The 23,259-nt window shown below is 43.7% G+C and overlaps 2 protein-coding genes across 2 annotated transcripts in view; one reads left to right on the forward strand and one right to left on the reverse strand.

Moving 5' to 3' along the window:
• Positions 1–23,259, forward strand: part of LOC144602290 (galanin peptides-like) — a 411,360-nt gene that overhangs the window by 213,013 nt on the left and 175,088 nt on the right. The gene's annotated exons all lie outside the window — the stretch shown is intronic.
• Positions 3,815–23,259, reverse strand: part of LOC144602286 (sperm-specific sodium:proton exchanger-like) — a 159,929-nt gene continuing 140,484 nt past the window's right edge. Inside the window, exons 23-26 of the mRNA XM_078415200.1 lie at positions 18,953–19,141; positions 17,127–17,232; positions 4,958–5,019; positions 3,815–3,959 (exon numbers count right to left, since the gene is read on the reverse strand). Of these exons, the coding sequence (XP_078271326.1) occupies positions 3,852–3,959; positions 4,958–5,019; positions 17,127–17,232; positions 18,953–19,141 (465 nt within the window). The 3' untranslated portion in view covers positions 3,815–3,851. The remainder of the gene's footprint in view (positions 3,960–4,957; positions 5,020–17,126; positions 17,233–18,952; positions 19,142–23,259) is intronic.

The raw sequence follows: 23,259 nt of genomic DNA on the forward strand, positions 1-23,259 counted from the left end.
TTTTAATGCACAAATTCGATTATACAGCATTTATGACCATAATTACTGAATTTCTAGATTATCCTCAACTCTGGATGTTTGTCTGGATTGCTTGCTTAACTCTCGGGTGCAACTTACACCTACAACCTGTGCATGAAGGGGCGATTGACAGCTGTTGCTCGCGAGTAACAATGTATTTTTTAAACAAAGACAATAGTTCAGTGGTCTGAATGTGGAAGCACTAGTCAGAGATTACTCAGCTTCTAGTATAAGAAAATAACTGCAGATGCTGGTACAAATCGATTTATTCACAAAATGCTGGAGTAACTCAGCAGGTCAGGCAGCATCTCGGGAGAGAAGGAATGGGTGACGTTTCGGGTCGAGACCCTTCTTCAGACATTACTCAGCTTCTGTCCTGTTCATGGGATCATGATGTTGAAACAGCTAGTTCAACTCATATTCGGACAACGTAATTGCCAGTTTTGATGGTTGGAGCTTAAAGATGATTATGCCCTTAACAAGAGTTGCTTTTTTTCTCACGAGATCATTAATTGAGATAAAAGTTTTTTTCACCACATTTGGTTACAGGATACAGATGTTATTGGCTAGGCTAGTATTTATTATCTTTTTCTAATTGCTCTTGAGAAGATTGTGGTGAGCTACCTTCTTAAACTGAGTGCAGCCCACCCAATGATGAAACTCCAACAGCATTGTTGGTAGGAGTTATAAAATGTAGACTTGGCAACAATGAAAGAGCAGAGATACTTTCCTAGTCAGGAATGTGTTTAACCAAGAGGGGAAACTTGCAAGTCATTGTTCTAGTGATGTCCAAACTGCCTGCATGTATGTTATGGCTGAATAAGTGCTGCTTCACAGCACTATCATGGCACCTTCATCTCTTTGTTGATGATCACAAGAAGTTTGGTGGATCGTAAATAACCAAATTAGACTTGTCCCTTTTTGTTTGAACAGGACACGCTTGGGAAGTTTTCTAGGTGGTCAAGTTAACATACCTGGCCATGTGAACATTTCCAAGTTTGAATTGGAACAGTTTGGGGCTTCATTGGGTCAGTTTGTCTCAAGACATGTCTAGAATTTGAAAGTATTCAACCTATTAATGTTGTGATCTCCTGCCCTTGTGGTGACTGGTTGACAAAAATTATATCTCCTCCTGGCATATCTTGTACAACTGCTTTTGGAGAGCTTTCCTTTTGACTGTGATTAAATCAAATTCATTCATACTACTTATTGGTACATTTGATCAAAAGTCAACCTTAACATCAACGACAAATTGATCCATGAATTATTACAGCTAAGCTGGTCCTTTTGACATCTATTATGCACACACATTTCTATCAGGTATTATTGGAAAAGGGTATGAGAGATGGTATGAAGACAGCAAGATAGAATTCCAGACCAAACTACAGTTCCAGAATAACCACGTGGTCACTCATCCATCGTACAAGCTTGCTTGTTATAACAGGCTACAAATAGAAGTCAGGTAGTATCACGGGCAACATGTCCGTCCCCGACAAACTCAATGCATTCTATGCTTGCTTTGAACAGAAGTGGAATGACATCATCTACTCCAATAGCCTCTGGTGCATCTGTACGCACAGTTACTGTAACAGATGTCAGATTAGCTTTTCAGAGAGTTAACCCGTGAATAGCAACTGGCCTTGGGGCAGCAGAGTCGCAATGATAAAGTTGCTGCCATACTGTGCCAGACCCGGGTTCAATCCTGACTATGGGTGCTGTCTGTACAGAGTTTGTATGTTCTCTCTGTGACCTCATGGGTTTTCTCCGGGTGTTCCAATTTTCTCCAGATGTTCCTCCCACATGCCAAAGGCGTGCAGGTTTGCAGGTTAATTGACGTGTAAATTGTCCCTAATGTGTAGGATAGAACTAGTGTAAAGGTGATCATTGGTCAGCACAGACTAAGTGGGCCGAAGGGCTTGCTTCCACCCTATATCTCTAAACTAAGCTGGAGACTGCAGCCATGTCCTCAGGACTTGCAGAGACCAGTGGTCGGACTATTCACAGACATTTGCTATTTCTCTCCACTCCATTCTGAGATGCCAATGAAATGACCACTATCATCCAAAAGAAAGCAAGGTAGCGTGACTTAATGACTACCATCCAATGGCTCTGCCATCCACCATCATGAAGTACCTTGAGAAACTGGTCATTAACTTTAGCCTCCCAAACAGCCCTGATCCATGGCGTAACAGGTTCATGGCAGATACCATCTTGCTGGTGCTATCCTCATCACTAGAACATCAAGACACCAACATCAGATTCTTATCTATTGACTTTAATTCCACCTTCAACACAATAATCCTAACCAAACTCATCTCCAGATCCTGGACCTTGCAATCAGCGCCCCACTTTGCAATTGGATCTACTTCCTGACCCAAAGACTAAAATCTGTGAGGATAGGACAAAACAATCTCCACAATAATTCTTAACACTGGTGCCCCTCAAGGATTAATTCTTGGCTCCCTATATACTCATGACTGTATGGCCAAGTTCTTTTCTACATCCATTTTCAAGTTTGCAGATGACACCACTATAGTGGGCTAGATCCCAAACAATGACAAGACAGAGTATAGGAAGGAGATAGAGAGATCATCAAAATTTGTGTCAAGACAACAACCTCCACCTCAGCAATAGACAATGGAGCTATTATTATTATTCAGGAAGCGAGGTGCTGCACATGCCTCAGTCAGCTTCGGCTTCAATGGTATTCAAGTAGAGATGGTCGAGAGCTTCAAGTTCCTCAGTAGGAATATCACCAATTTATCTTAAACCAATCACATTGAAGCCATGACCAAGACAGCACACCAACTTCTGTAATTACTCTGACTAAAGTTCAGCATGTCTCTCATATGTCTTACCAACTTCTACAGAAGTACTGGAGAAAGCATCTTATCTGGATGCATCACAGCTTGTTTTAACAACACTGCCCAAGACTGCAAGAAATTGCAGAGTTGTGGATGTAGCCCAGTCCACCATAGAAAGCAGCCTCAGCATCACCACCACCAAATTTACTCCAAATTTTCAGTTTTCCTCACAAATTTACTCCATCCACATTTCACACTGCCTTGGGAAAACAGCCAACAAAATCAAGGGCCCTTTATACCCTAATCATTCCCTCTTCTCCCGTCAGGCCGAAGATACAAAAGTTTGAAAGTATATATTACCAACTTCGGGAACAACTTCTCTGCTGTTATTAGACTTCTGTACAGTTTTCCCATAAGCAAAGGAATCTTCAGATCTTCCAACCTACCTCATTATGGACCTTGCACTTTTTTATCTGGGCTTTCTCTATAAATGTAACACTCTAATGCTATAACTATATATTCTACACGTAAACAAAGCATTTCACTGCATCTCAGTACAGCTGACAATAATAAACCAACACCAATATCAGGATTTTAATCCGATGATGATAAAGAAGTGGGAAAAATATTTCCAAGTTAGAATAGTGTATGACTTGAAGGGGAACTTTCAGGTGGTGTTATTCCCATACACCTTGGCTAAATAATGTTTAAAAGAATTTTTATTTTTTATTTTTCACTTTTGATGTATAGAAAGCAATACCATTACTTAATGTAATGCATTAGATAGTTGTAGACAGTAATATCCGTGCATAGGCTTCAAACACATAAATAACATTTACATACAGTGACCCCACCGAAGATAAAATAGACAAAGATTTGTCTCAGTAGAACTAAAAATGTGTTTATATAATAAATATGAATATAAACTTTTTATTACTCAAATGTTTATTTTAAGCACATTGTGAGAATAATATGAAATGGCATAGGACTCTTATAATACAGAATCAGAAAGTTAAAAGCTTTCTTCAGTCAAAATAGCTTTATATTGGCAACTGATGTGGAAGTTTGGAGGCGGCTTCCTTCCTTTCGAGGGAACAGCATTGATGATGGTTGTGTCAATTTGCTGAATGTGGTATCCTAATGAGATTAGAAGACATTGAAAACCTTTTGTTATATGTTTGGTCTTTCAACTTATGTAACAACAAAGATAGCTCGCAAACATGTTGCTTTCATATATTTTAGTTTTAAGGAAAAGTATTTAGAGCTGTGGATATGTGATGTTGCCATATTTTGGACAAGATGTTAAATCAAGGCTTTGAGTGTTCAGATACCCTAAAATAGAGCTGCACTAAATTTTAGTGCTGACTCATGCAAAAGGGTTGCTTTAGTCTGAATCAAAAGGCCAGTCTGGCCTTATCCAAGCTGCTGCTGTGTTGTTCAAGTCATCCAACATCCTTCAAGTAGAGACTCAGAAGTCAGCATTAAGGAGGTGGGGGCCAGTAGTGGATGGAACATTCAGCAATGGTGGTCAGCACTCAGCTGATTTCTCGCTCACAAGATGGATAAGAGAAAATCATTACTAATTTGGAAGCACGAAGATTGGCGTGAGGAGATGAACAGAGGTTTATAATCAAAGACTAGCAATGATTGAGGAGTAAATTGACAATTATAGGGGGGGTAAACATGCATCTGGCTGGAAGCGAAATAAAGCTGGATTTTGGAAAAAGTAGAAGACCAAAGATTTCCTTTAGCACCTTTGAATATTTGCCAAGTCCTTACATAGTAATGTATTTCTTGAATGTCACAAAATCCACCATTATAAATAATGATGGATATTATGTGAGATTGTATGTACATATTTTACATTTTAATTCCTTCGAAGGGTACTTCCTGCCCATACTGAACACCACTATGTGCAGCATTGATTCTACTATGATTTTGATGTGAGGTTAATAAAATAAACATTAGGTCGAATTAATTCTGTTCTGAAATTTACAGCCCACGATTTGCCATTCCATTAAAATTAATAGAAGTAAAATTGGAAGGGCAGTGTGCAGAAAGTAAAACAAAACCACTAGATTACATGTCAAGTAAAGGTAAGTAAAGTAGCTCTTTAACAATCAAAAATAGTATACCACAGTGTGGACCTCCATCTGGCTGGCAGTGTAGGACTCTGCATAACGTCCTACTTTTGACGCTGAAACAGAAAATAACAAAATTAAAATTATCGTCAACGTTTTGGAAATTTATGCTTTTCCATACATAGTCATTAGAATTCAATTGAAAGTCTCCACAAATCTATTACCTGCATTTAGCTGCAATCCTCCAGCATGTTAATGCTAACCCAGCAAGTATCTTGAGTTTACTCCATCCGAACAGAATAACAATCACAGCCCCAGGCAAACCCAAATCTACTGATGTTATGGATGAAGGCGGCAGTATCACCACCATCATTACCCCCAACCCCCTCCAGCAACAACCAGCCCCCAAAACTGCTCCACACTCCTTATCCCCCAACCCCTATTTCTAGCTAGACTACACACAAGCAAAAATATAAGTACTGGAAGATTGATTAGGTCAGGTTAGTGTGTGCAGTTCTCATCACTGCACTATGGGAAGGATATAAAAGCATAAAAGAGGAAGCAGAGATTTACAAGAATGTTGTCAAGGCTGGATAATTACAGTTAAGAGGAGGGACTGGGAATGTTTTGTTATGTAAATTTAACTGAGGTTAAAGTTTGGAGAATTCTTGACAAGCTGGACAGTAATAACCTATTTCCCTTAGCTGAGAATACAATGATTGAGGGATACTGTAGCGGTGTGGATGTCCGGACCTGAAATAGGCTAGACGCCAGGCGAGTACCGAGAAGGTCTTTTAATAATCATTCAAGCATCCACACACCACGAGACAAAGGACTGAACCAAAAACCCCTCCGCGAAAACCCCGTACTCTAGGGCCGTCCCAGACCTGTCCATCCAGTGTCAACCCAGGGAGTGGCCTAATCCCCAGAGGTCGCCACAGGACCCCTCCCCCGCACAGAACCGGAGGCACAAACCGGGCCGGGGGACGCACGAGACGACCAGCCCGAGTGTGCATACCTGGCGGCGCAGGGACCAGGGTAGGCCCAGGCTGAGGTGGCCGATTCGGAGGGCGGCCCCAAGGTCGATGTCCACGTGAGCCGGCTTCAAGCGTGCAACAGAAACCGTCTCTCGCCAGCCCCTCATGTCGAGTACGAAAGCCGTTGGCCCATACTGCAGCACCTTGAAGGGCCCTCATACGGCCGCTGGAGTGGCGTCCGTTGAGTGTCTTGGCGCAAGAAAACGTACAAGCAGTCCTGCAGGGCAGACGGGACGCGAGGGCAAAACGACCCATGTCGAGACGTCGGGACCGGAGTGAGCTTGCCTACCTTCTCACGGAGGCGCAGAAGGGCGGATGACGGCGGCTCCTGTTTCCCCTGTGCCTATGGAACAAACTCCCCAGGCACTGTGAGCAGGGCCCCATAGACGAGCTCTGCCGAGGAGGAGGCCAAGTCTTCTTTCGGGGCGGTTCGGATTTCCAACAAGACCCACAGCAACGCGCCCACCCAGTCTGGGTCTGTGAGCCGAGCCTTCAGGGCAGCCTTGAGCTGATGGTGGAACCGCTCCACCAGGCCATTCGCCTGCGGGTGATAGGTGTTCAGCTACACCACACCATGGCCTAACAGGTGAGCCATGGCCGACCACAGCTCAGACGTAAACTGGGCTCCCCGGTCCGATGAAATGTCCTGGGCACGCCGAAACGGGCAATCCAGTGCGTCGCGAAAGCGCGAGCACAAGTGGCCGCAGAAGTGTCAGACAGAGGAACGGCCTCCGGCCACCGCGTGAAGAGATCCACCATGGTGAGGTGAGTGACGCCACGGGACGGCGGTAGCAGGCCCACAATGTCCACGTGGATATGATCAAAGCGCTAGCGGGGCACACAGAACTCCTGGAGAGGCGCCCGGATGTGCCGCTGGACTTTGGCAGTCTGACATAGAATGCAGGTGCGAGCCCAGTGACCAACCAACTTGCGCAAACTGTGCAACGTGAAGCGGGCAACCACAAGGGCCGTTGTCGCCCGGATGGAAAGGTGAGCCAGCCCGTGAAGCACATTGAAAGCCCTCCGGCGCCAGGCTGCAGGGACGATAGGGCGCGGCTGACTGGACGAGACATCGCACAGCAGCGTCACCCCTCCAGGACCGAAAGGGACGTCCTCCAGACAGAGGCCGGAATTCAAAAAGTCCAAATGGCGTGATAATTGCTGTCTTGGAAACGTCATCCAGGTGGACCGGGATCTGATTATAGCACCAAATCGACCTTGGAGAAGACTGTTGCCCCAGCTAGATGGGCGTGGCAATCCTGGATGTGGGGCACGGGATACAGGTCAGCAGTGGTAGCGTCATTCAGCCGCCGATAATCCCCGCAAGGCCGCCAGCCCCCGCTTGCCTTAGGAACCATGTGGAGTGGGCTGTCGGAGGGATGGACGATCCCCAAGGATTCCATAGCACGGAACTCCTCCCGGCAAGGCGGAACTTATCGGGCGGCAGCTGGCGTGGAGGGGTTGGCCGGTAGTCGGAATGTGGTGCACCACGCCATGCTTGGGGCTCGACGAGCGGAACTGGGGGATCAGGATGTCAGGGAACCCGGCCAGTACCTGTGCGTAGCAGGAGTCCATGGATAACAGCAGGCCAGCCAGCGGCGCAATCGGATCGCCCAGACGCAGCGTGAACGGCTCCATCGTGGCAGAGTGGACCAGGCGCTGCTGCTTGACGTCCACCAGGAGGGAGTGAGCCCGAGGAAATCAGCGCCCAACAGCGGTTGGGAGACATCGGTGACGGTGAATGGCCAGGAGAAATGACAGGCCCCGAAGATGAACGGGACCGTGCGAACCCCATAAGTTCGAATGGGGCTCCCGCTCACCCTGGTGAGTACGGGTCCCCGCTTACTGGAACGAATGTTGGCAGATGAAATGGGGCAGGACGCTCAACTCTGCCCCAGTATCGAAAAGGAAGCGACCCTCAGAGCGCCGATCCCAGGTGAAGAGGCGATGGATGTGGCCGGCCGCCGCAGCGACTATTGGTGGCCAGCCCCAGCGTTTCCCGGGAACGAGCAGGGCGGGCGGCCGTGATGAACTGCAGTGCCCCAGCGCTGATGGTAATAGCACCAGCGAGGTCTGCTGGTGGCGGCTGGAGCAGGCTGTGGGTAGGCTGGAGCGGCGTGACAGTGGGCGAAGTCGCAGCGTTCGCGAGCGGCGTTTGAGCAAGCCTCCGAGGTGCAGCTGAGATGAGATCGATGGCTCCACCGACCTGCGGTTGGAATCCTGGTGCCTTGGAGGCCATTTCCAGTACGTTGATGTCCCACCGACGGACCATCCACAGCATATCGGCGTGCTTACCCAGGGCCTGCACGTCCACGAAGGAATCGTCAGCGTGCTGCAGGTGGATATCGTTCGGCAGTTGTTGAAGGAAGGCATACCAGAACAGAAAGCAGGGCGGGTGGCCGTCCAGGAGCGAGACCATGTCGCTCACAGGGTCGACGGCCGCTGATCCCCGAGGATGTCCATCTGGAAGATGTTCGCCGCCTGCTCAAACTCGCTGAGGTCGAACTGACGGAGCAGGAGTGCCTTCAAACTGGAATATTTTTTGTCCACCAGAGGAGCGCAAAGGTAAGGGTTGATGCGGCTAGTGGTCGCCTGATCGAGGGCGCAGACCATGTAGTAGAAGCAAGTTGCACCTACCGTGACGCCCCGGAGGTTAAACTGGGCCTCCGCCTGCTGAAACCAGACGTCCAGTTCGATTGTCCAAGAGGTCGGCAGCTTAAGTCCGACCGCACTGAGCTGGCCCTGGTCTGCGTGTTGATCCATCGTTTCGACTAATGGAACGCGGGGTCACCAGTGTAGCAGTGTGGATGTCTGGACCTGAAATAAGGCTAGATGCCAGGTGAGTACCGAGAAGGTCTTTTAATAATCATTCAAGCATCCACACACCACGAGACAGACAAAGGACTGAACCAAAAACCCCTCCAGGAAACCCCATAGCCTAGGCCCGTCCCAGACCTGTCCATCCAGTGCCGAGGGGTCCGACCCAGGGAGTGGCCTAATCCCCAGAGGCCGCCACAATACATTTAATTTCATTGTTGGAATGAGGCTGGGCTATTTTTCCACATAAAGAGTTGTGGGGTTTAAGAAGCAGGGGTCACATTTAAGCACTACCTAGATGTGAATTTGAGACATGACCTCCAAAGCCTTGGAGCAGTAACTGGGAACTGGCTGGCATGGACCAAATTTCCACGATTCAAGGAATAGAATCTTTTCTTTGAATTCTATTCTCTGAATAGCCACATGCATTTAATAACATTCATTAACTTCTAAAAACATCCATATATGTATCTGTAGGTTGTAAACAGTGGATATTTTTGACAAGCATATTTTAAATTATAGGATAGTGCATTATCAAATATGTTCTCGCCACCAGAGAAGAGGAAAGGCGGCTTATGTTTATCAATTTGTAACATAAAAATAGTACATAAAGCTTCAGATTCCTTGGACATTGAGATTGGTAATGCTGTAGAGATAAAAGCCTTTCAAATGAATCTCCACGATGAAAAATCAAATGTTTTGATTAGTTTGTTGTCATTAATTTGTCCGAGTTAGCTATACAAAATGTAGAATATCAGAATAACTTCATTTCAAACACACCGAACACTAAATTAGATCATACAACAGAAATATTCTCAGTTTGAATATTGACACAATTGATACCCTCTTGTTGGTTCTCCAATATATTGCTACCTTGAAAGCATCCTGAAGAAATAAATGTAATCATTCCTAAACTACAGCACAAAAGCCAGACTGACATTGCCCAATTTCTGATCTGCTAATGCAGTCCCAATATTTATGTAGCTATCTCAGCTGAACTTATAGTGGTGATCCACAAATTGTTGACAGAGAGGAACATGGTGAATGAAATACCACTGATTACCAAGGCCAGATAGTTAGGCTCTTTCTTGTTGGCCGAGTCATTGGATGGTATTTTTGCGGTACAAACGTTACATTATACTTATTCGGCCTTTTCTGTATGTTATCGAGGTCCATAGGCATTTTGGCTTGGACATTTATAATAATTCCTGCCAAACCACTTCAATAAAATATGCAGTAGGAGTGACAAGTCAGACTTTGGGAAAATAGAGAAAGTAGGTTCCAGAACTTTAAGTAACCTTTATCTTTTAGCAAGGCTTTGTGCTTGGGAAATTGTGTCTCACAAATCTGATCGTTTTTTTTGAAGAAGTCACTGAGGATTGATGAGGGCAGGGCAGCAGAGATGAACTCTAGGCAGTATTGGGCAGGGCAGTAGATATGAACTTTAGCAAGTCAGCTGACAAAGTCCCTCATGACTGAGCGAAGTCCGCCTTAACCAACCCGGTCTCCCGGTGGCTGAGCACTTCAACTCCCCCTCCCACTCCCAGTCTGACCTTTCTGTCATGGGCCTCCGCCAGTGCCATAGTGAGGCCCACCGGAAATTGGAGGAACAGCACCTCATATTTCGCTTGGGCAGCTTGCAGCCCAACGGTATGAACATTGACTTCTCCAACTTTAGATAGTTCCTCTGTCTCTCTCTTCACCCCCCCCCTTCCCAGTTCTCCCAGTCTTCCTGTCTCCACCTATATCCTTTCTTTGTCCCGCCCCCCTGACATCAATCTGAAGAAGGGTCTCGAACCGAATCATCACCCATTCCCTCTCTCCTAGATGCTGCCAGACCTGCTGAGTTACTCCAACATTTTGTGATACCTTCGATTTGTACCAGCATCTGCAGTTATTTTCATACGGAGTGACCAGACTGCACTGTTGTTTGTTATCTAAGGATCTCAGTTTACAACAAGATCTAGATTAATTGAGAAGGTGAGCAGAGGAATGGCAAATGGAATTTAGCTCTGACATTTTTAGATAGGATTGCAGGCTTGAGTTGTCGGGAAAGGTTATTAGGCTGTGTGATATCTTGAGCTCAGACACAGAATAACAAATTAACTTACTGTTGAACGGAACATGACTGCACAGCTGTACTGTGGTTTATTCAATCATTTACATTTGTTTCTCCTGTTTCTCTTCTACTGTTTGAGCCAAGTTTGGTTTCAACAGTGAAAACCTTGTTCTGGGTTTTCTTTTCAAGAACAGTTCAGCTGGTGTTTGACCAGTAGTGGTGTGAGGTGTGTTTCGATATGTAATCAGAAAGTTAGCCAGTTTGTGAAACAAAGGCAACTGTCTTTTCTTTGGATTTGGATCCAGCAGTTGTTTGACTAATGTCCACTTCACAATTTGCACTGTGCGTTCTGCTGCTCCATTGGAAGCGGGATGGTATGGAGCTACTCTAGTGTGTTTTACAGCATTCCCTTTCATGAATTGTGCAAACTCTTGTGAACAGAATTGTGGTCTGTTATCAGACACAATTTCCTCTGGAAATCCATAGGACGCAAACAACCCTCGCAAAATGTCTATCGTTTTGCTGGATGTTGTTTTTTTCCATCGAAAACACCTCAACCCACTTGGAGTGAGTATCAATCACAATGAACAATTGTTGTCCATCTAACTCTGCAAAGTCAATGTGTAATCTTTGCCACACTCTAACCGGCCATTTCCATGGCTGTAGCGGTACTGTGGGTGGATTATTTCCAACTGCTTGACATGTGCTACACTGTTTTACCGTTTGTTCTATGTCCTTATCTAGACCAGGCCTCCATAGATAGCTTCTAGCTAGACTCTTTGTTAGACACATTCCCAAATGCTGATCATGAAGATCTTCTAGCAATTTTACTCCATATTTTTCAGATATTACAACTCTCGCTCCCCACATGACACAACCTTGGTCTACTGAGAGTTCGTTCTTACGTACAAAGAATGGTTTCAGTTCGGCCTCTGAATTAGGTAATTTGTTTGGCCATCCATTTGTAATATATTCCTGCACTCTTGACAAAAATCTGTCAGTGCAAGTAGAGTTTCCGAATGTCCCCTAATGTGATAGGTAACTCATCTACATGAGAGAAGTAAAACAAGTCCTCTCTGTTTGGGGTAACCTCTGATTCCAAAGGTAATCTAGACATGGCATCAGCATTGCTGTATAAGAAAATAACTGCAGATGCTGGTACAAATTGATTTATTCACAAAATGCTGGAGTAACTCACCAGGTCAGGCAGCATCTCGGGAGAGAAGGAATGGGTGCCTTACGATACTGAATATCATACTGGTATGCAGACAATATCAATGCCCATCTTTGCATTCTGGCTGCTGCCATAGTTGGTGTGTGCTTTTGGATTTAGGATCATTGTCAACAGCTGGTGATCTGTCTTGATTACAAACCTTCTACCATACAAGTATTTGTGAAAGCTCCTAACGGCAAAAATCAATGCAAGAGCCTCTCGCTCTATTTGCGCATAATTTCTCTCACTGGCATTGAGTGTTCTAGATGCAAATGCTACTGGCCTTTCCTCTCTATTTTCTAACACATGAGAGATCACAGCACCAACACCGTATGGTGAAGCATTACATGCCAACCTCATTGGCTTATTGACATCGTAATGAACAAGCATTGAACTCTCTGCCAACTGAGCTTTACATGACTTGAAAGTTTGATCACATTTACGTGTCCACTTCCATGGTACATCTTTTCTCATAAGCTCATTCAAGGGATGTAAACAGGTGGGCAGATTTGGCACAAACTTCCCATAATAATGCACTAATCCTAAAAAGGATCAGATCTCAGATATGTTTCTGGGAGTGGGCGCATTCTTGATCGAATCAACTTTAACCTTGGTGGGGTGTAGACCATCCTTGTGTATCTTATGACCCAAGTACTCTACCGAGTTCTGAAAGAACTCACATTTCTGTGCCTTCACTCTTACTCTGTGTGTTTCAAGTCGTTTGAGTACCACTTCCAACCTTTCATCATGTGTCTGCCTGTCAGGGGCTGAGATGAGGATGTCATCCAAGTAACACACCACACCTTCAATTCCCTCTAAAATTTGTATCATTACCCCTTGAAAAATCCCTGGGGTTGATGATATACCAAATGGAAGCCTATTGAACTGAAACAATCCGAAATGCGTGGGATTAGTTAGCTTGGATTTAGATTCGTCATCTACACCTAACTGCAAGTAGGCATTTGTCAAGTCCATTTTTGTGAAGACTTGGCCGCCTGTGAGAGTCCTAAACAAATCCTCTGCCGTTGGTAGGGTATCTGGTATGCTATCTTCAAGTACCTGGTTTACGGTCACCTTATAATCCTCACAAAGTCTAACAGATTTAGGTACAACTACAATGGGCGTTGCCCATTCACTACTTTCTACCTTACTGATAATGTTCTCAGCTTTAAGTCTTTTCAGTTCTTTCTCAACCTTGTCCTTAAGAGCATACGGCACAACCCGTGGTTTGCAATGCATTGGTGTCGCATCCTGCTTCACGCGTACTTTCGCCTTGTACCCCTTGATTGGCTCTCCCAGGTCGCTAAACAACTTCGGATGTTGCTTGATTATGTCCTCCGGACACTTGAATTCTTCACGAACGAAGAATATCTCGTTCCAGTTGAACTTCACGATCTGCAGCCAATTCCGACCTAGCAACGCAGGTTTGTCTCCCTTTACAACTACGAGGGGCAACTCCACCTGTTGCTCCTTATACCTAACTAGTACATGTACGCATCCTAACACTGGAATCTTCTCTCCAGAGTAACCACGTAGCTCGATTCGCTTCGCTTCCAAAGGAATTTGACTCAGCTTCTCCAGATACACAAATTCTGGAATCACGCTCACAGATGCTCCTGTGTCAACTTCCATGCTAACATGAGCTCCAATCAACTGGACTTGCACGGACACATTCTTTGTCTTCCGGTTTACTAGCTCATTGCTGCAGAAGGTGTATATCTCGAGAAGCTCTTCCTCTACCTGCAGTTGATCCACAGAATGCAGCTTACTTGTTGTTGAACCTTTTTTCTGCTTAGCCTTTCGACAAGCCTTCGCTAGGTGTCCCATCTTGTGACACGAGTAACACTCTGCCTTGAAGAACGGACAAGACTGTGTTAGATGTGAGCCCAAACAGCGATAGCATGACTTTGCAGTCATCTTGCTACCCTTCCATGGATAATGATTCTCTGACGTCTTTGTCGACTTATTTGTCTTTAGTTTGCTGGACTGCAGCTTATTCAACTCTTCCGCTGGTTGTCTAGAAGTTGTCCTGACTTCTCTAGAACCCCTTTCTGCCATATCCATTGACAAAGCAGTTTTACAAGCTGTTTCAAAGGTCAGGTCACACCGTCATCAGCTGACTTCGGATCCGCTCACATCTCAGTCCACACACGAAACGGTCTCTTAAGGCCCGGTCTTGGAAATTTCCAAAATTACAATGAATTGATACCCTCTTGAGTGTCACGATAAAATTACTAATAGCCTCCTCTGGAAGTTGGCATCTCGTTCCAAAACGATAGCTTTCAGCTATTTCTAAGGGCTTACGGTCATAATGTTCTGTTAACTTCTTCAGAGTATCCTTCAAAGGCGTGTCCTTTGGTTTGGCTGCTAATAAATTCTTTACTGTATCAAACATCGGGACCCATTTCAGTAAGAAAAATTGCTCTTTTCCTAGTTTGAGTTGCTTCATTCAACCGTCTTGATTCTGCATCAGAAACTTCTACTTCAGTGATGTTATTTGCAGCAAAAAACATCTCTAAACGTTCATGTACGCACTGAACGTTTCCCGGCTTTGCTGGAACTCATCCAATCTTCCGATATATCCACCGGGCACCGCCATTTCAGATTTTTTTTTTAAACAGTCTCACAGAATTCAACTTTGTGACCCGATTTCCAGCTTTCCTTGACACCAAAAGTTATACAACCTTCTCTATGCCTATGTAGAATTCCTTATCTACACAAACAAGTAAAGCTGGGGGATTGTAATAATTTCATACTGTTGGTTATATTCAAAACAAAATGTCCACCAGGAAATAATTTTTAAATTAGGGTGGAAGGAGTTGTAATAGCGCCACCTTTGGTTGGAGGATTGTAAATATATTGAATAAACCACAGTACAGCTCTGCAGTCATGTTCCGGTCAGCAATGAGTTAACTTGTTATTCTGTGTCTGAGCTCAAGATATCACAGACTGGGACACTTTTCCTTTGGAGATTAGGAGTCTGAGGGGTACAGGATTATGAGGGGGCATGGATAAAGTGTATGCTTACTATCTTTTTCCCAGGTTAGAGGATTCTAAAACTAGAGGGTGTACGCTTAAGATGAGAATGGTTAGTTTTAAGAGGAAGCTCAGGGGCAACTTTTTCACTCAGATAGTCCCTTTCTTTAGAGGGCTCTGAGTCAAAAGCAGGTAAATGAGACCAGCCACGGACAAGGTGGGCCGAAGAACCAGTTTTCGTGCTGAATATTTTAAGTACATTTCCTCCAACCTCCCTAAGCAGGCATAAGAAACATGGGGAACTGCCTGCACTACATTCTTCATCAAAACACAGGCTTGTCCAAAGTGCAAGCATTCATACACAGTACCCATTTTCTAAGAGACTTTCTAGCAACTTGCTTTGGAGCATCTAACATAGCCTTGAGGTGCCCCCCAAATCCCCTGCAAATGAATGCAACTTCTCTAGGCAGTTCTTCACCAGCCTGTCAAAATTCTTCTGATCCTTTCGTAGAAGACTGCCACCTTCATCCCATTACTAGAGAGTGTTGCTACTGAATATATTAATGTTGACTAAGTGATAATACATCTCTTTAAGAGCTTCTTCTAAAGATTATATTTGCTATACTTCATGTTGTGAATTTCAGAAATTTGCAACACATCAATAGGGAACACAATGCTAAAATTTGAAAGTGTCTGTTTCAGGATGGTGACAAACAGTGATACAGGATATCACTTCTGTAAACTTGGCAATTGAAGTTCCAGCTCTTTGGATTGGTGGTTTGTTGGAACAACGATAAAGGCAGATGGCGTAAAAGGGTTGAAGAATACAAATTGCAACGCTAGAGGGAGGAAATTAGCAGGAGGCAAGGGGGGAGGCGAGAAACAGGTGGGTGTCTGGGTGGGCCACAGGGGAGGAGAAGTGTTGGATGGTGTTTTAGTAAGTGTTTACCTAAAATTGAAGTATTCAATGTTCATACTGTTGGGTTGTAAGCGGAATATGAGATGCTGTTCCTCCTGTTTGTGTGTGGCCTCATTCTGGCAACGGAGGTGGTCCAGGACAGACAGGTCAGTAAATAGGAATGGTTAGCATCTGGAAGATCCAGTAGGCCTTGGCAGACTGAATACAAGTGTTCAGTGAAACGGTTGCCAAGTCTCCACTGAGTCTCGCCAATGTACAGGAGGTGACTTGGTTACACCAGATACAGTAGTTAACGTTAGAAGAGATGCAAACGAACCTCCATCTCATCTGGAAGATTGCTGGGGCCCCTGGATGGAGGTGAGGGAGGAGGTATAGGGACATATGTTATATTTTCTACAGTTGCAAGGGTAAGTATCTGGAGAGAGGATGGTTTGGGTGGGAAGGGATGAGTGAACCAAGGAATTGTGGAGGGAGTGGTCTCTTGAGGAAGACGGAAAGGAGTGGAGCTGGAAAGATGTGACAGGTGGAGGGAGGTGACGGCATTGGAGGTGACGGAAATGTTGTTGATGTATTGAAAATGAAAGCTGGTGGGATGAAAGGCAACGACCAGAAGAACTCTATTGTTGATCCATCTGGGGGCGGGGGGGTTGAGCAAGAGCAGAACTACGGGCACAGAGGAGACACAGATGAGGCATCCATTGATAACAGAAGGGGGGCAACCACATTTACTGAAGAAAGAGGAATCTCAGTTGTCCTAGAATGGAAAGCTTCATCTTGGGAGCAGATGCTGCGGATGAGAAATTGGGAATAGTGTCTTTGCAAGTGGGAGGAAGTGTAGTCCAGATAACACTGGGTGTCAGTAGGTTTACAGCACATTCAGAAAGTATTCAGACCCCTTCACTTTTTCCACATTACAGCCTTATTTTAAAATGGATTACATTCATTTTTTTAATCATCAATCTACACACAATACCCCATAATAAAAAAGCAAAAACAGGTGTTTAGAAATTTTTGCAAAATAATTAAAAAGAAATAACTGAAATATTACATTATTAGGTTAAAACCTAGGCTTCACTCTCCATTCCTTTATTATGTAAAAATGGGGGGAATTTGCTAAACTATTATTAACAATTAGAGGCATTATTAACATTTATTCATTTTGCCAGCCAACTGATGAACATAAATTGGAATATATTGCTTACGAGATTTTGATGCATGTTGAAGGCATGGGCCACCCTCGCATTCTTCGAAACGTCTAATTCCTGCACCGACAACCAACACTTTATTTATATTAGACAATCCCAGCACCTAAGATTATAGCAGAAAAGTAAACATCTGTTAAGCAATGTCAAAGAAAGTTTCAGCAAAGAAATTCTAAATTCAAATACACATCCTACAAATTAGGAAATCCAAATATACTTCATCCACTGGTTCCTTTTTTATTCACCCTGGATGTCATCTTCTCAAAGAACCTGAGTATGTTTATCAAACACTATTTTCATTTCATTAAACCATATAGACACTGCTTGTATTCCCAGTGTTCTACTACTACTTCCTTAATGAGACATCCATATATTTTCTCAATGTCAGTTATCAGCCTAACTGGTTTACTTACTTTTTTTTAAATTAAGGAAGTTTCATTTAGTTTTCTAAGCTGCTAGATCTTTCTCTAAAACAGCCAATTTGGAAAGATCACAACCAAAACATTTTTTGCAACACTTCTTCCACTATGTAACCTGTTAGCCTTTAGACCCATTGGTTTACTCTTGTAGTAGATATAAAATAGTTTATCTCTCCCTTTATGGCTTTGAATTCTCTTTTATTGGAATACCTTAAGTATTGGAATACCTTAAGTATTGGAATACCTTAACACAGATACAAAATATTTGATCAAAGTTTCTCTGTTTTATTGATTTATTTCCCATTATTAAATCATTGGTCTCCAAGGGCCATTTACTTAGATACTATCGTCCTTTTCATATATTTGAGGAATCTGTTACTGCTTGGAACAGATAATTCCAAAGACTCAAGCCCTTGGGAGAAAAAAATCCTCTTAATTTCCATTCTAAACGAGCAATCATTTATTTTAAAAACTTCCTTCATGAGTGCAAATTATTACATCTTCTATCTTGTTAAACTCCCTTTAAAAGTTATGCAAGATCACCTTCGATTTTTCAAAATTCCAATGGTATAGGCCCAACCCGATCAACCGCAAACACTTCATTCCAGACATCAATTTAGTGAAATGTGTAGGAAGAAACTGCAGATGCTGGCTTACACCGAAGATAGACACAAAATGCTGGAGTAACTCAGCGGGACAGGCAGCATCTCTGGATAGAAGGAATTAATTGTCCCCAACGGAAGTACATCCCTCTAACAAGTAGACAAAAATATTGGGAAGTTTATTTGATCAGGTACTCTTTATGAGTTTACTTTGCAAGCATTGTCATGTTAGATGAATGAAATAGTGTAAAGAACAATTTTGGTGAAGATGTTTGGATCACATGCGTATACGTCATCTTAAGAGTTCGCTGAAGAGGTCTGAGAATGTACTCAAAATTAAGATTGCATGGATATAGGTTCTTACTAATATTTTTGGTAGCTCTCGAGTTCTCATGAGAATGACGTAAGCAATAAGTCCTCCTCCAATCCTCGGGATAGGCACTCTGGTACTTGACCATGGGTTACAAGGAAGATCATAGCAAAAATTAGGCTCCTTTCTATTTTTGGGGCCTTTAGATTTGTTTCTAAAAGTCATGAAATATTAAAAATCTATCTTCACTTAATTATTTTCATCCCAGGCATTGGCAAATACAGAATATATGTCACAAAATATTACAGGGATATCAATTACAATGCAGCCTGTATCTTCAGTAATGTCCACAATAAAAACTACTTTCCTCATATTCTGTGCATCAGATAAGAGCTGAGAAGCAGTTACATTTCTGTACTGTTACTAATTTTCCACAAATAAAGTACAATACTGTACTTTCTGCCATGCTTACTGATATTTAAAAATGGGTTATACCTGATGTGTAGTTTTGGAAATATAACAGGGAGCATCATACTGTTTCTGTGACTGGACATCCTCCGCACTTCCATAAACAAGAAATGCATCCTCTACTGTCCCATCATAAAGATCAAATTTGTTGTTTTTCTCTATATCCACAATATAAGAACGAACCAGGTAAGCACAGATGTTGTTATATGCCCAACCCTAGAATAAAATTAAAATAATTGAATTCTCATAGAAATAGATTACTACTTTGTATAATTTTCTTTCTTACCTGTCATTTGGTAGTATTCTCGCCTGAGTCACAATATAGATTGACAGCACTCAGGGGGTCTGTGGAAATGTGAAAATAGGCATCTTCCGCAAACACTCCCCATCTTCAATGCTCAGAATCCACTGCACCCGGCTCACCCAACTTCTTCCTGCTCCCCTAAGCATCCCCAATAACGCAAATAAAGACAGGATTGCAGCATTCCACTTAGCTCCAACCTAGTTTTCATTTGATTTGTTGGGCAGCAAGAGCACTCGAGAAACAGACAGACAGAACTTGTAAGAGAGGGGGATGATAAGGGAGGTAGACTGAGAAAATAATAAATGAAGAGGGAAGAAAAGGAGTGGGGAGAGAGGGACAGTAGGGAAAGATGAAAATCAGCATTGTAAAGATAAAAGGAGTTAGGGAGGTGAAGAAAAAGGGAGAGTGAAGAGGTAGGAGGTGAAAGGAATAGGAGAAGAAAAATTAGCAAGGGAAGAGACAATGGGGAGAAAAAAATGATAAAAAGTGAGGGTGAAGAGCAGTTAAGAGAGCTGTAAGGAATAAGAATCTGAGGGGGCATAAGTGGACAAGGAGTGAAAGGGTGTGGAGGGAACAAAAGTATAGGGAAGAGCAGAGAGAGTTGGGAAGTGTGGAGAATGACTGCAGGAAGAGAAGAAATGGGTGAAGGAGTGGGGAGAAACTGAGGGGAGGACAGAGAGATGTGGAGGAGTTAGTGGAATTGGGGAGAGAAAATGGTGGCAGGTAGAGAGTAGGTGGAGAAAAGGAATGAATGGGGAGAGCAAAAAGGAAAGAGAGAGGGGGAGAAATTGCGAGAGAATGGAGAAGGGCAGAAGGTCTGAGAGAGTGAGGAGAAAGATGCAAAGAGAAAGAATGTCCATAGTGAGGTGAAGCAATAGGAAAGGCAAGTGAGGAGTGGAGAGAGGATGAGGAAAAACCTGTAGAGGGAAGAATAGGTAAGAAAAGTGTCTGGAATAAAGAAGCAGGTAGAAAAAGTGGACGAGAGTGGGCGAGTGAAAAATATGGTTTAAGGGACAGCAAATGGGAGAAAAAGACAGAGGTGGGCAAGAGCAGGATGAAAGAGATTGGCATAGGAAGGGAAGAGAGGGGCCAAAATAAAGTGGGGCAGGGGAGGAGGGAGGGAAAAAGTTGAGGAAAGATGAAAGGTTTCTGCCTTCTTACCCCCCCCCCCCCGCCGCTTCTGTCCCTCCATTTGCCCTCGCCCATATCAGTTTATCTCTCCCTTTTCTAACCTCCACCTTTTCTCCCTCTCACCAGAACCAGGCCTGCCCATTTACAGTGCCCTCCATAATGTTTGGGACAAAGACCCATCATTTATTTATTTGCCTCTGTACTCCACAATTTGAGATTTGTAATAGAAAAATTAACATGTGGTTAAAGTGCAATAGACAATAGGTGCAGGAGTAGGCCATTCGGCCCTTCGAGCCAGCACCACCATTCAATGTGATCATGGCTGATTATTCTCAATCGGAACCCCGTTCCTGCCTTCTCCCCATACCCCCTGACTCCGCTATCCTTAAGAGCTCTATCTAGCTCTCCCATGAATGCATTCAGAGAATTGGCCTCCACTGCCTTCTGAGGCAGAGAATTCCACAGATTTACAACTCTCTGACTGAAAAGGTTTTTCCTCATCTCCGTTCTAAATGGCCCACCCCTTATTCTTAAACTGTGGCCCATGGTTCTGGACTCCCCCAACATTGGGAACATGTTTCCTGCCTCTAACGTGTCCAATCCCTTAATAATCTTATATGTTTTGAAAAGATCCCCTCTCATCCTTCTAAATTCCAGTGTATACAAGCCTAGTCACTCCAGCCTTTCAACATATGACAGTCCCGCCATTCCGGGAATTAACCTAGTAAACCTATGCTGCACGCCCTCAATAGCAAGAATATCCTTCCTCAAATTTGGAGACCAAAACTGCACAAAGTACTCCAGAGCCCTGTACATTTGTAAGAGCAGAAGGACCTCTTTGCTCCTATACTCAACTCTTCTTGTTATGAAGGCCAACATTCCATTGGCTTTCTTCACTGCCTGCTGTACCTGCATGCTTCTTTTCAGTGACTAATGCACAAGGACACCCAGATCTCGTTGTATGTCCCCTTTTCCTAACTTGACACCATTCAGATAATAATCTGCATTCCTATTCTTACCACTAAAGTGGATAACCTCACACTTATCCACATTAAACTGCATCTGCCATGCATCCGTCCACGCACACAACCTGTCCAAGTCACCCTGCAACCTCATAGCATCTTCCTCACAGTTCACACTGCCAACCAGCTTTATATCATCTGCAAATTTGCTAATGGTACTTTTAATCCCTTCATCCAAGTCATTAATGTATATTGTAAATAGCTGCGGTCCCAGCACCGAGCCTTGCGGTACCCCACTAGTCGCTGCCTGCCATTCTGAAAGGGACCCATTTATCCCCACTCTTTGCTTTTTGTCTGCCAACCAATTTTCTATCCATGTCAGTACCCTACCCCCAAACCATGTGCTCCAATTTTGCCCACTAATCTCCTATATGGCACATTGTCAGATTTTATTAAAGGCCATTTATATACATTTTGGTTTAACATTGCAGAAGTTACAGCTATGCTTATACATAGTCCCCCCATTTCAGGGCACCATAATGTTTGGGACACATGGCTTCACAGGTGTTTGTAATTGCTCAAGTGTGTTTAATTGCCTCCTTAATGCAGGTATAAGAGAGCTCTCAGCGCCCAGTCTTTCCTCCAGTCTTTCCATCACCTTTGGAAACTTTTATTGCTGTTTATCAACATGAGGTCCAAGGTTGTGCCAATGAAAGTCAAAGAAGCCATTATGAAACTAAGAAGCAAGAATAAAACTGTTAGAGACATCAGCCAAACTTTATGCTTACCAAAATCAACTGTTTGGAACATCATTAAAAAGAAAGAGAGCAATGGTGAGCTGACTAATCGCAAAGGGACTGGCAGACCAAGGAAGACCTCCACAGCTGATGACAGAAGAATTCTCTATAATAAAGAAAAATCCCCAAACACCTGTCCGACAGATCAGAAACACACTTCAGGAGTCAGGTGTGGATATGTTAATGACCACTGTCCACAGAAGACTTCATGAACAGAAATACAAAGGTTACACTGCAAGATGCAAACCACTGGTTAGCCGCAAAAATAGGATGGCCGGGTTACAGTCTGCCAAGAAGTACTTAAAAGAGCAACCACTGTTCTGGTAAAGGTCTTGTGGACATATGAGACGAAGATTAACTTGTATCAGAGTGATGGCAAGAGCAAAGTATGGAGGAGAGAAGGAACAGCCCAAGATCCAAAGCATACCACCTCATCTGTGAAACACGGAGGTGGGGGTGTTATGGTCTGGGCATGTATGGCTTCTGAAGGTACTGGCTCACTTATCGTCATTGATGATACAACTGCTGATGGCAGTAGCATAATGAATTCTGAAGTGTATAGACACATCCTATCTGCTCAAGTTCAAACAAATGCCTCAAATCTCATTGGCCGGCGGTTCATTCTACAGCAAGACAATGATCCCAAACATACTGCTAAAGCAACAAAGGAGTTTTTAAAAGCTAAAAAATGGTAAATTCTTGAGTGGCCAAGTCAATCACCTGATCTGAACCCAATTGAGCATGCCTTTTATATGCTGAAGAGAAAACTGAAGGGGATTAGAACCCAAAACAAGAACAAGCTAAAGATGGCTGCAATACAGCCCTAGCAGAGCGTCACCAAAGACACCCAGCAACTGGTGATGTCCATGAATCCATGAAGTACTTCAAGCAGTCATTGCATGCAAAGGATATGCAGCAAAATACTAGGTGAGAAGAGAATGAACCCAAAGAAAGGAGCAGAGATATACAGTGCCCTCTGCCGATCAGTCTCTATATTCCTGATGCATGTCGGGATTTTGTACTGACTTCCCATGGAATGTGTTCTAGCGCATGCGTGGTTGGGGCATTAGGATAAGGATGATGGAATGTGTGAGAGAGGCTTTGTTCCTAGTCTCCGATTCTTATGGCTAATAAAGAACT

This window comes from Rhinoraja longicauda, chromosome 18, assembly GCF_053455715.1.
Source record: "Rhinoraja longicauda isolate Sanriku21f chromosome 18, sRhiLon1.1, whole genome shotgun sequence".
NCBI lineage: Eukaryota > Metazoa > Chordata > Chondrichthyes > Rajiformes > Arhynchobatidae > Rhinoraja > Rhinoraja longicauda.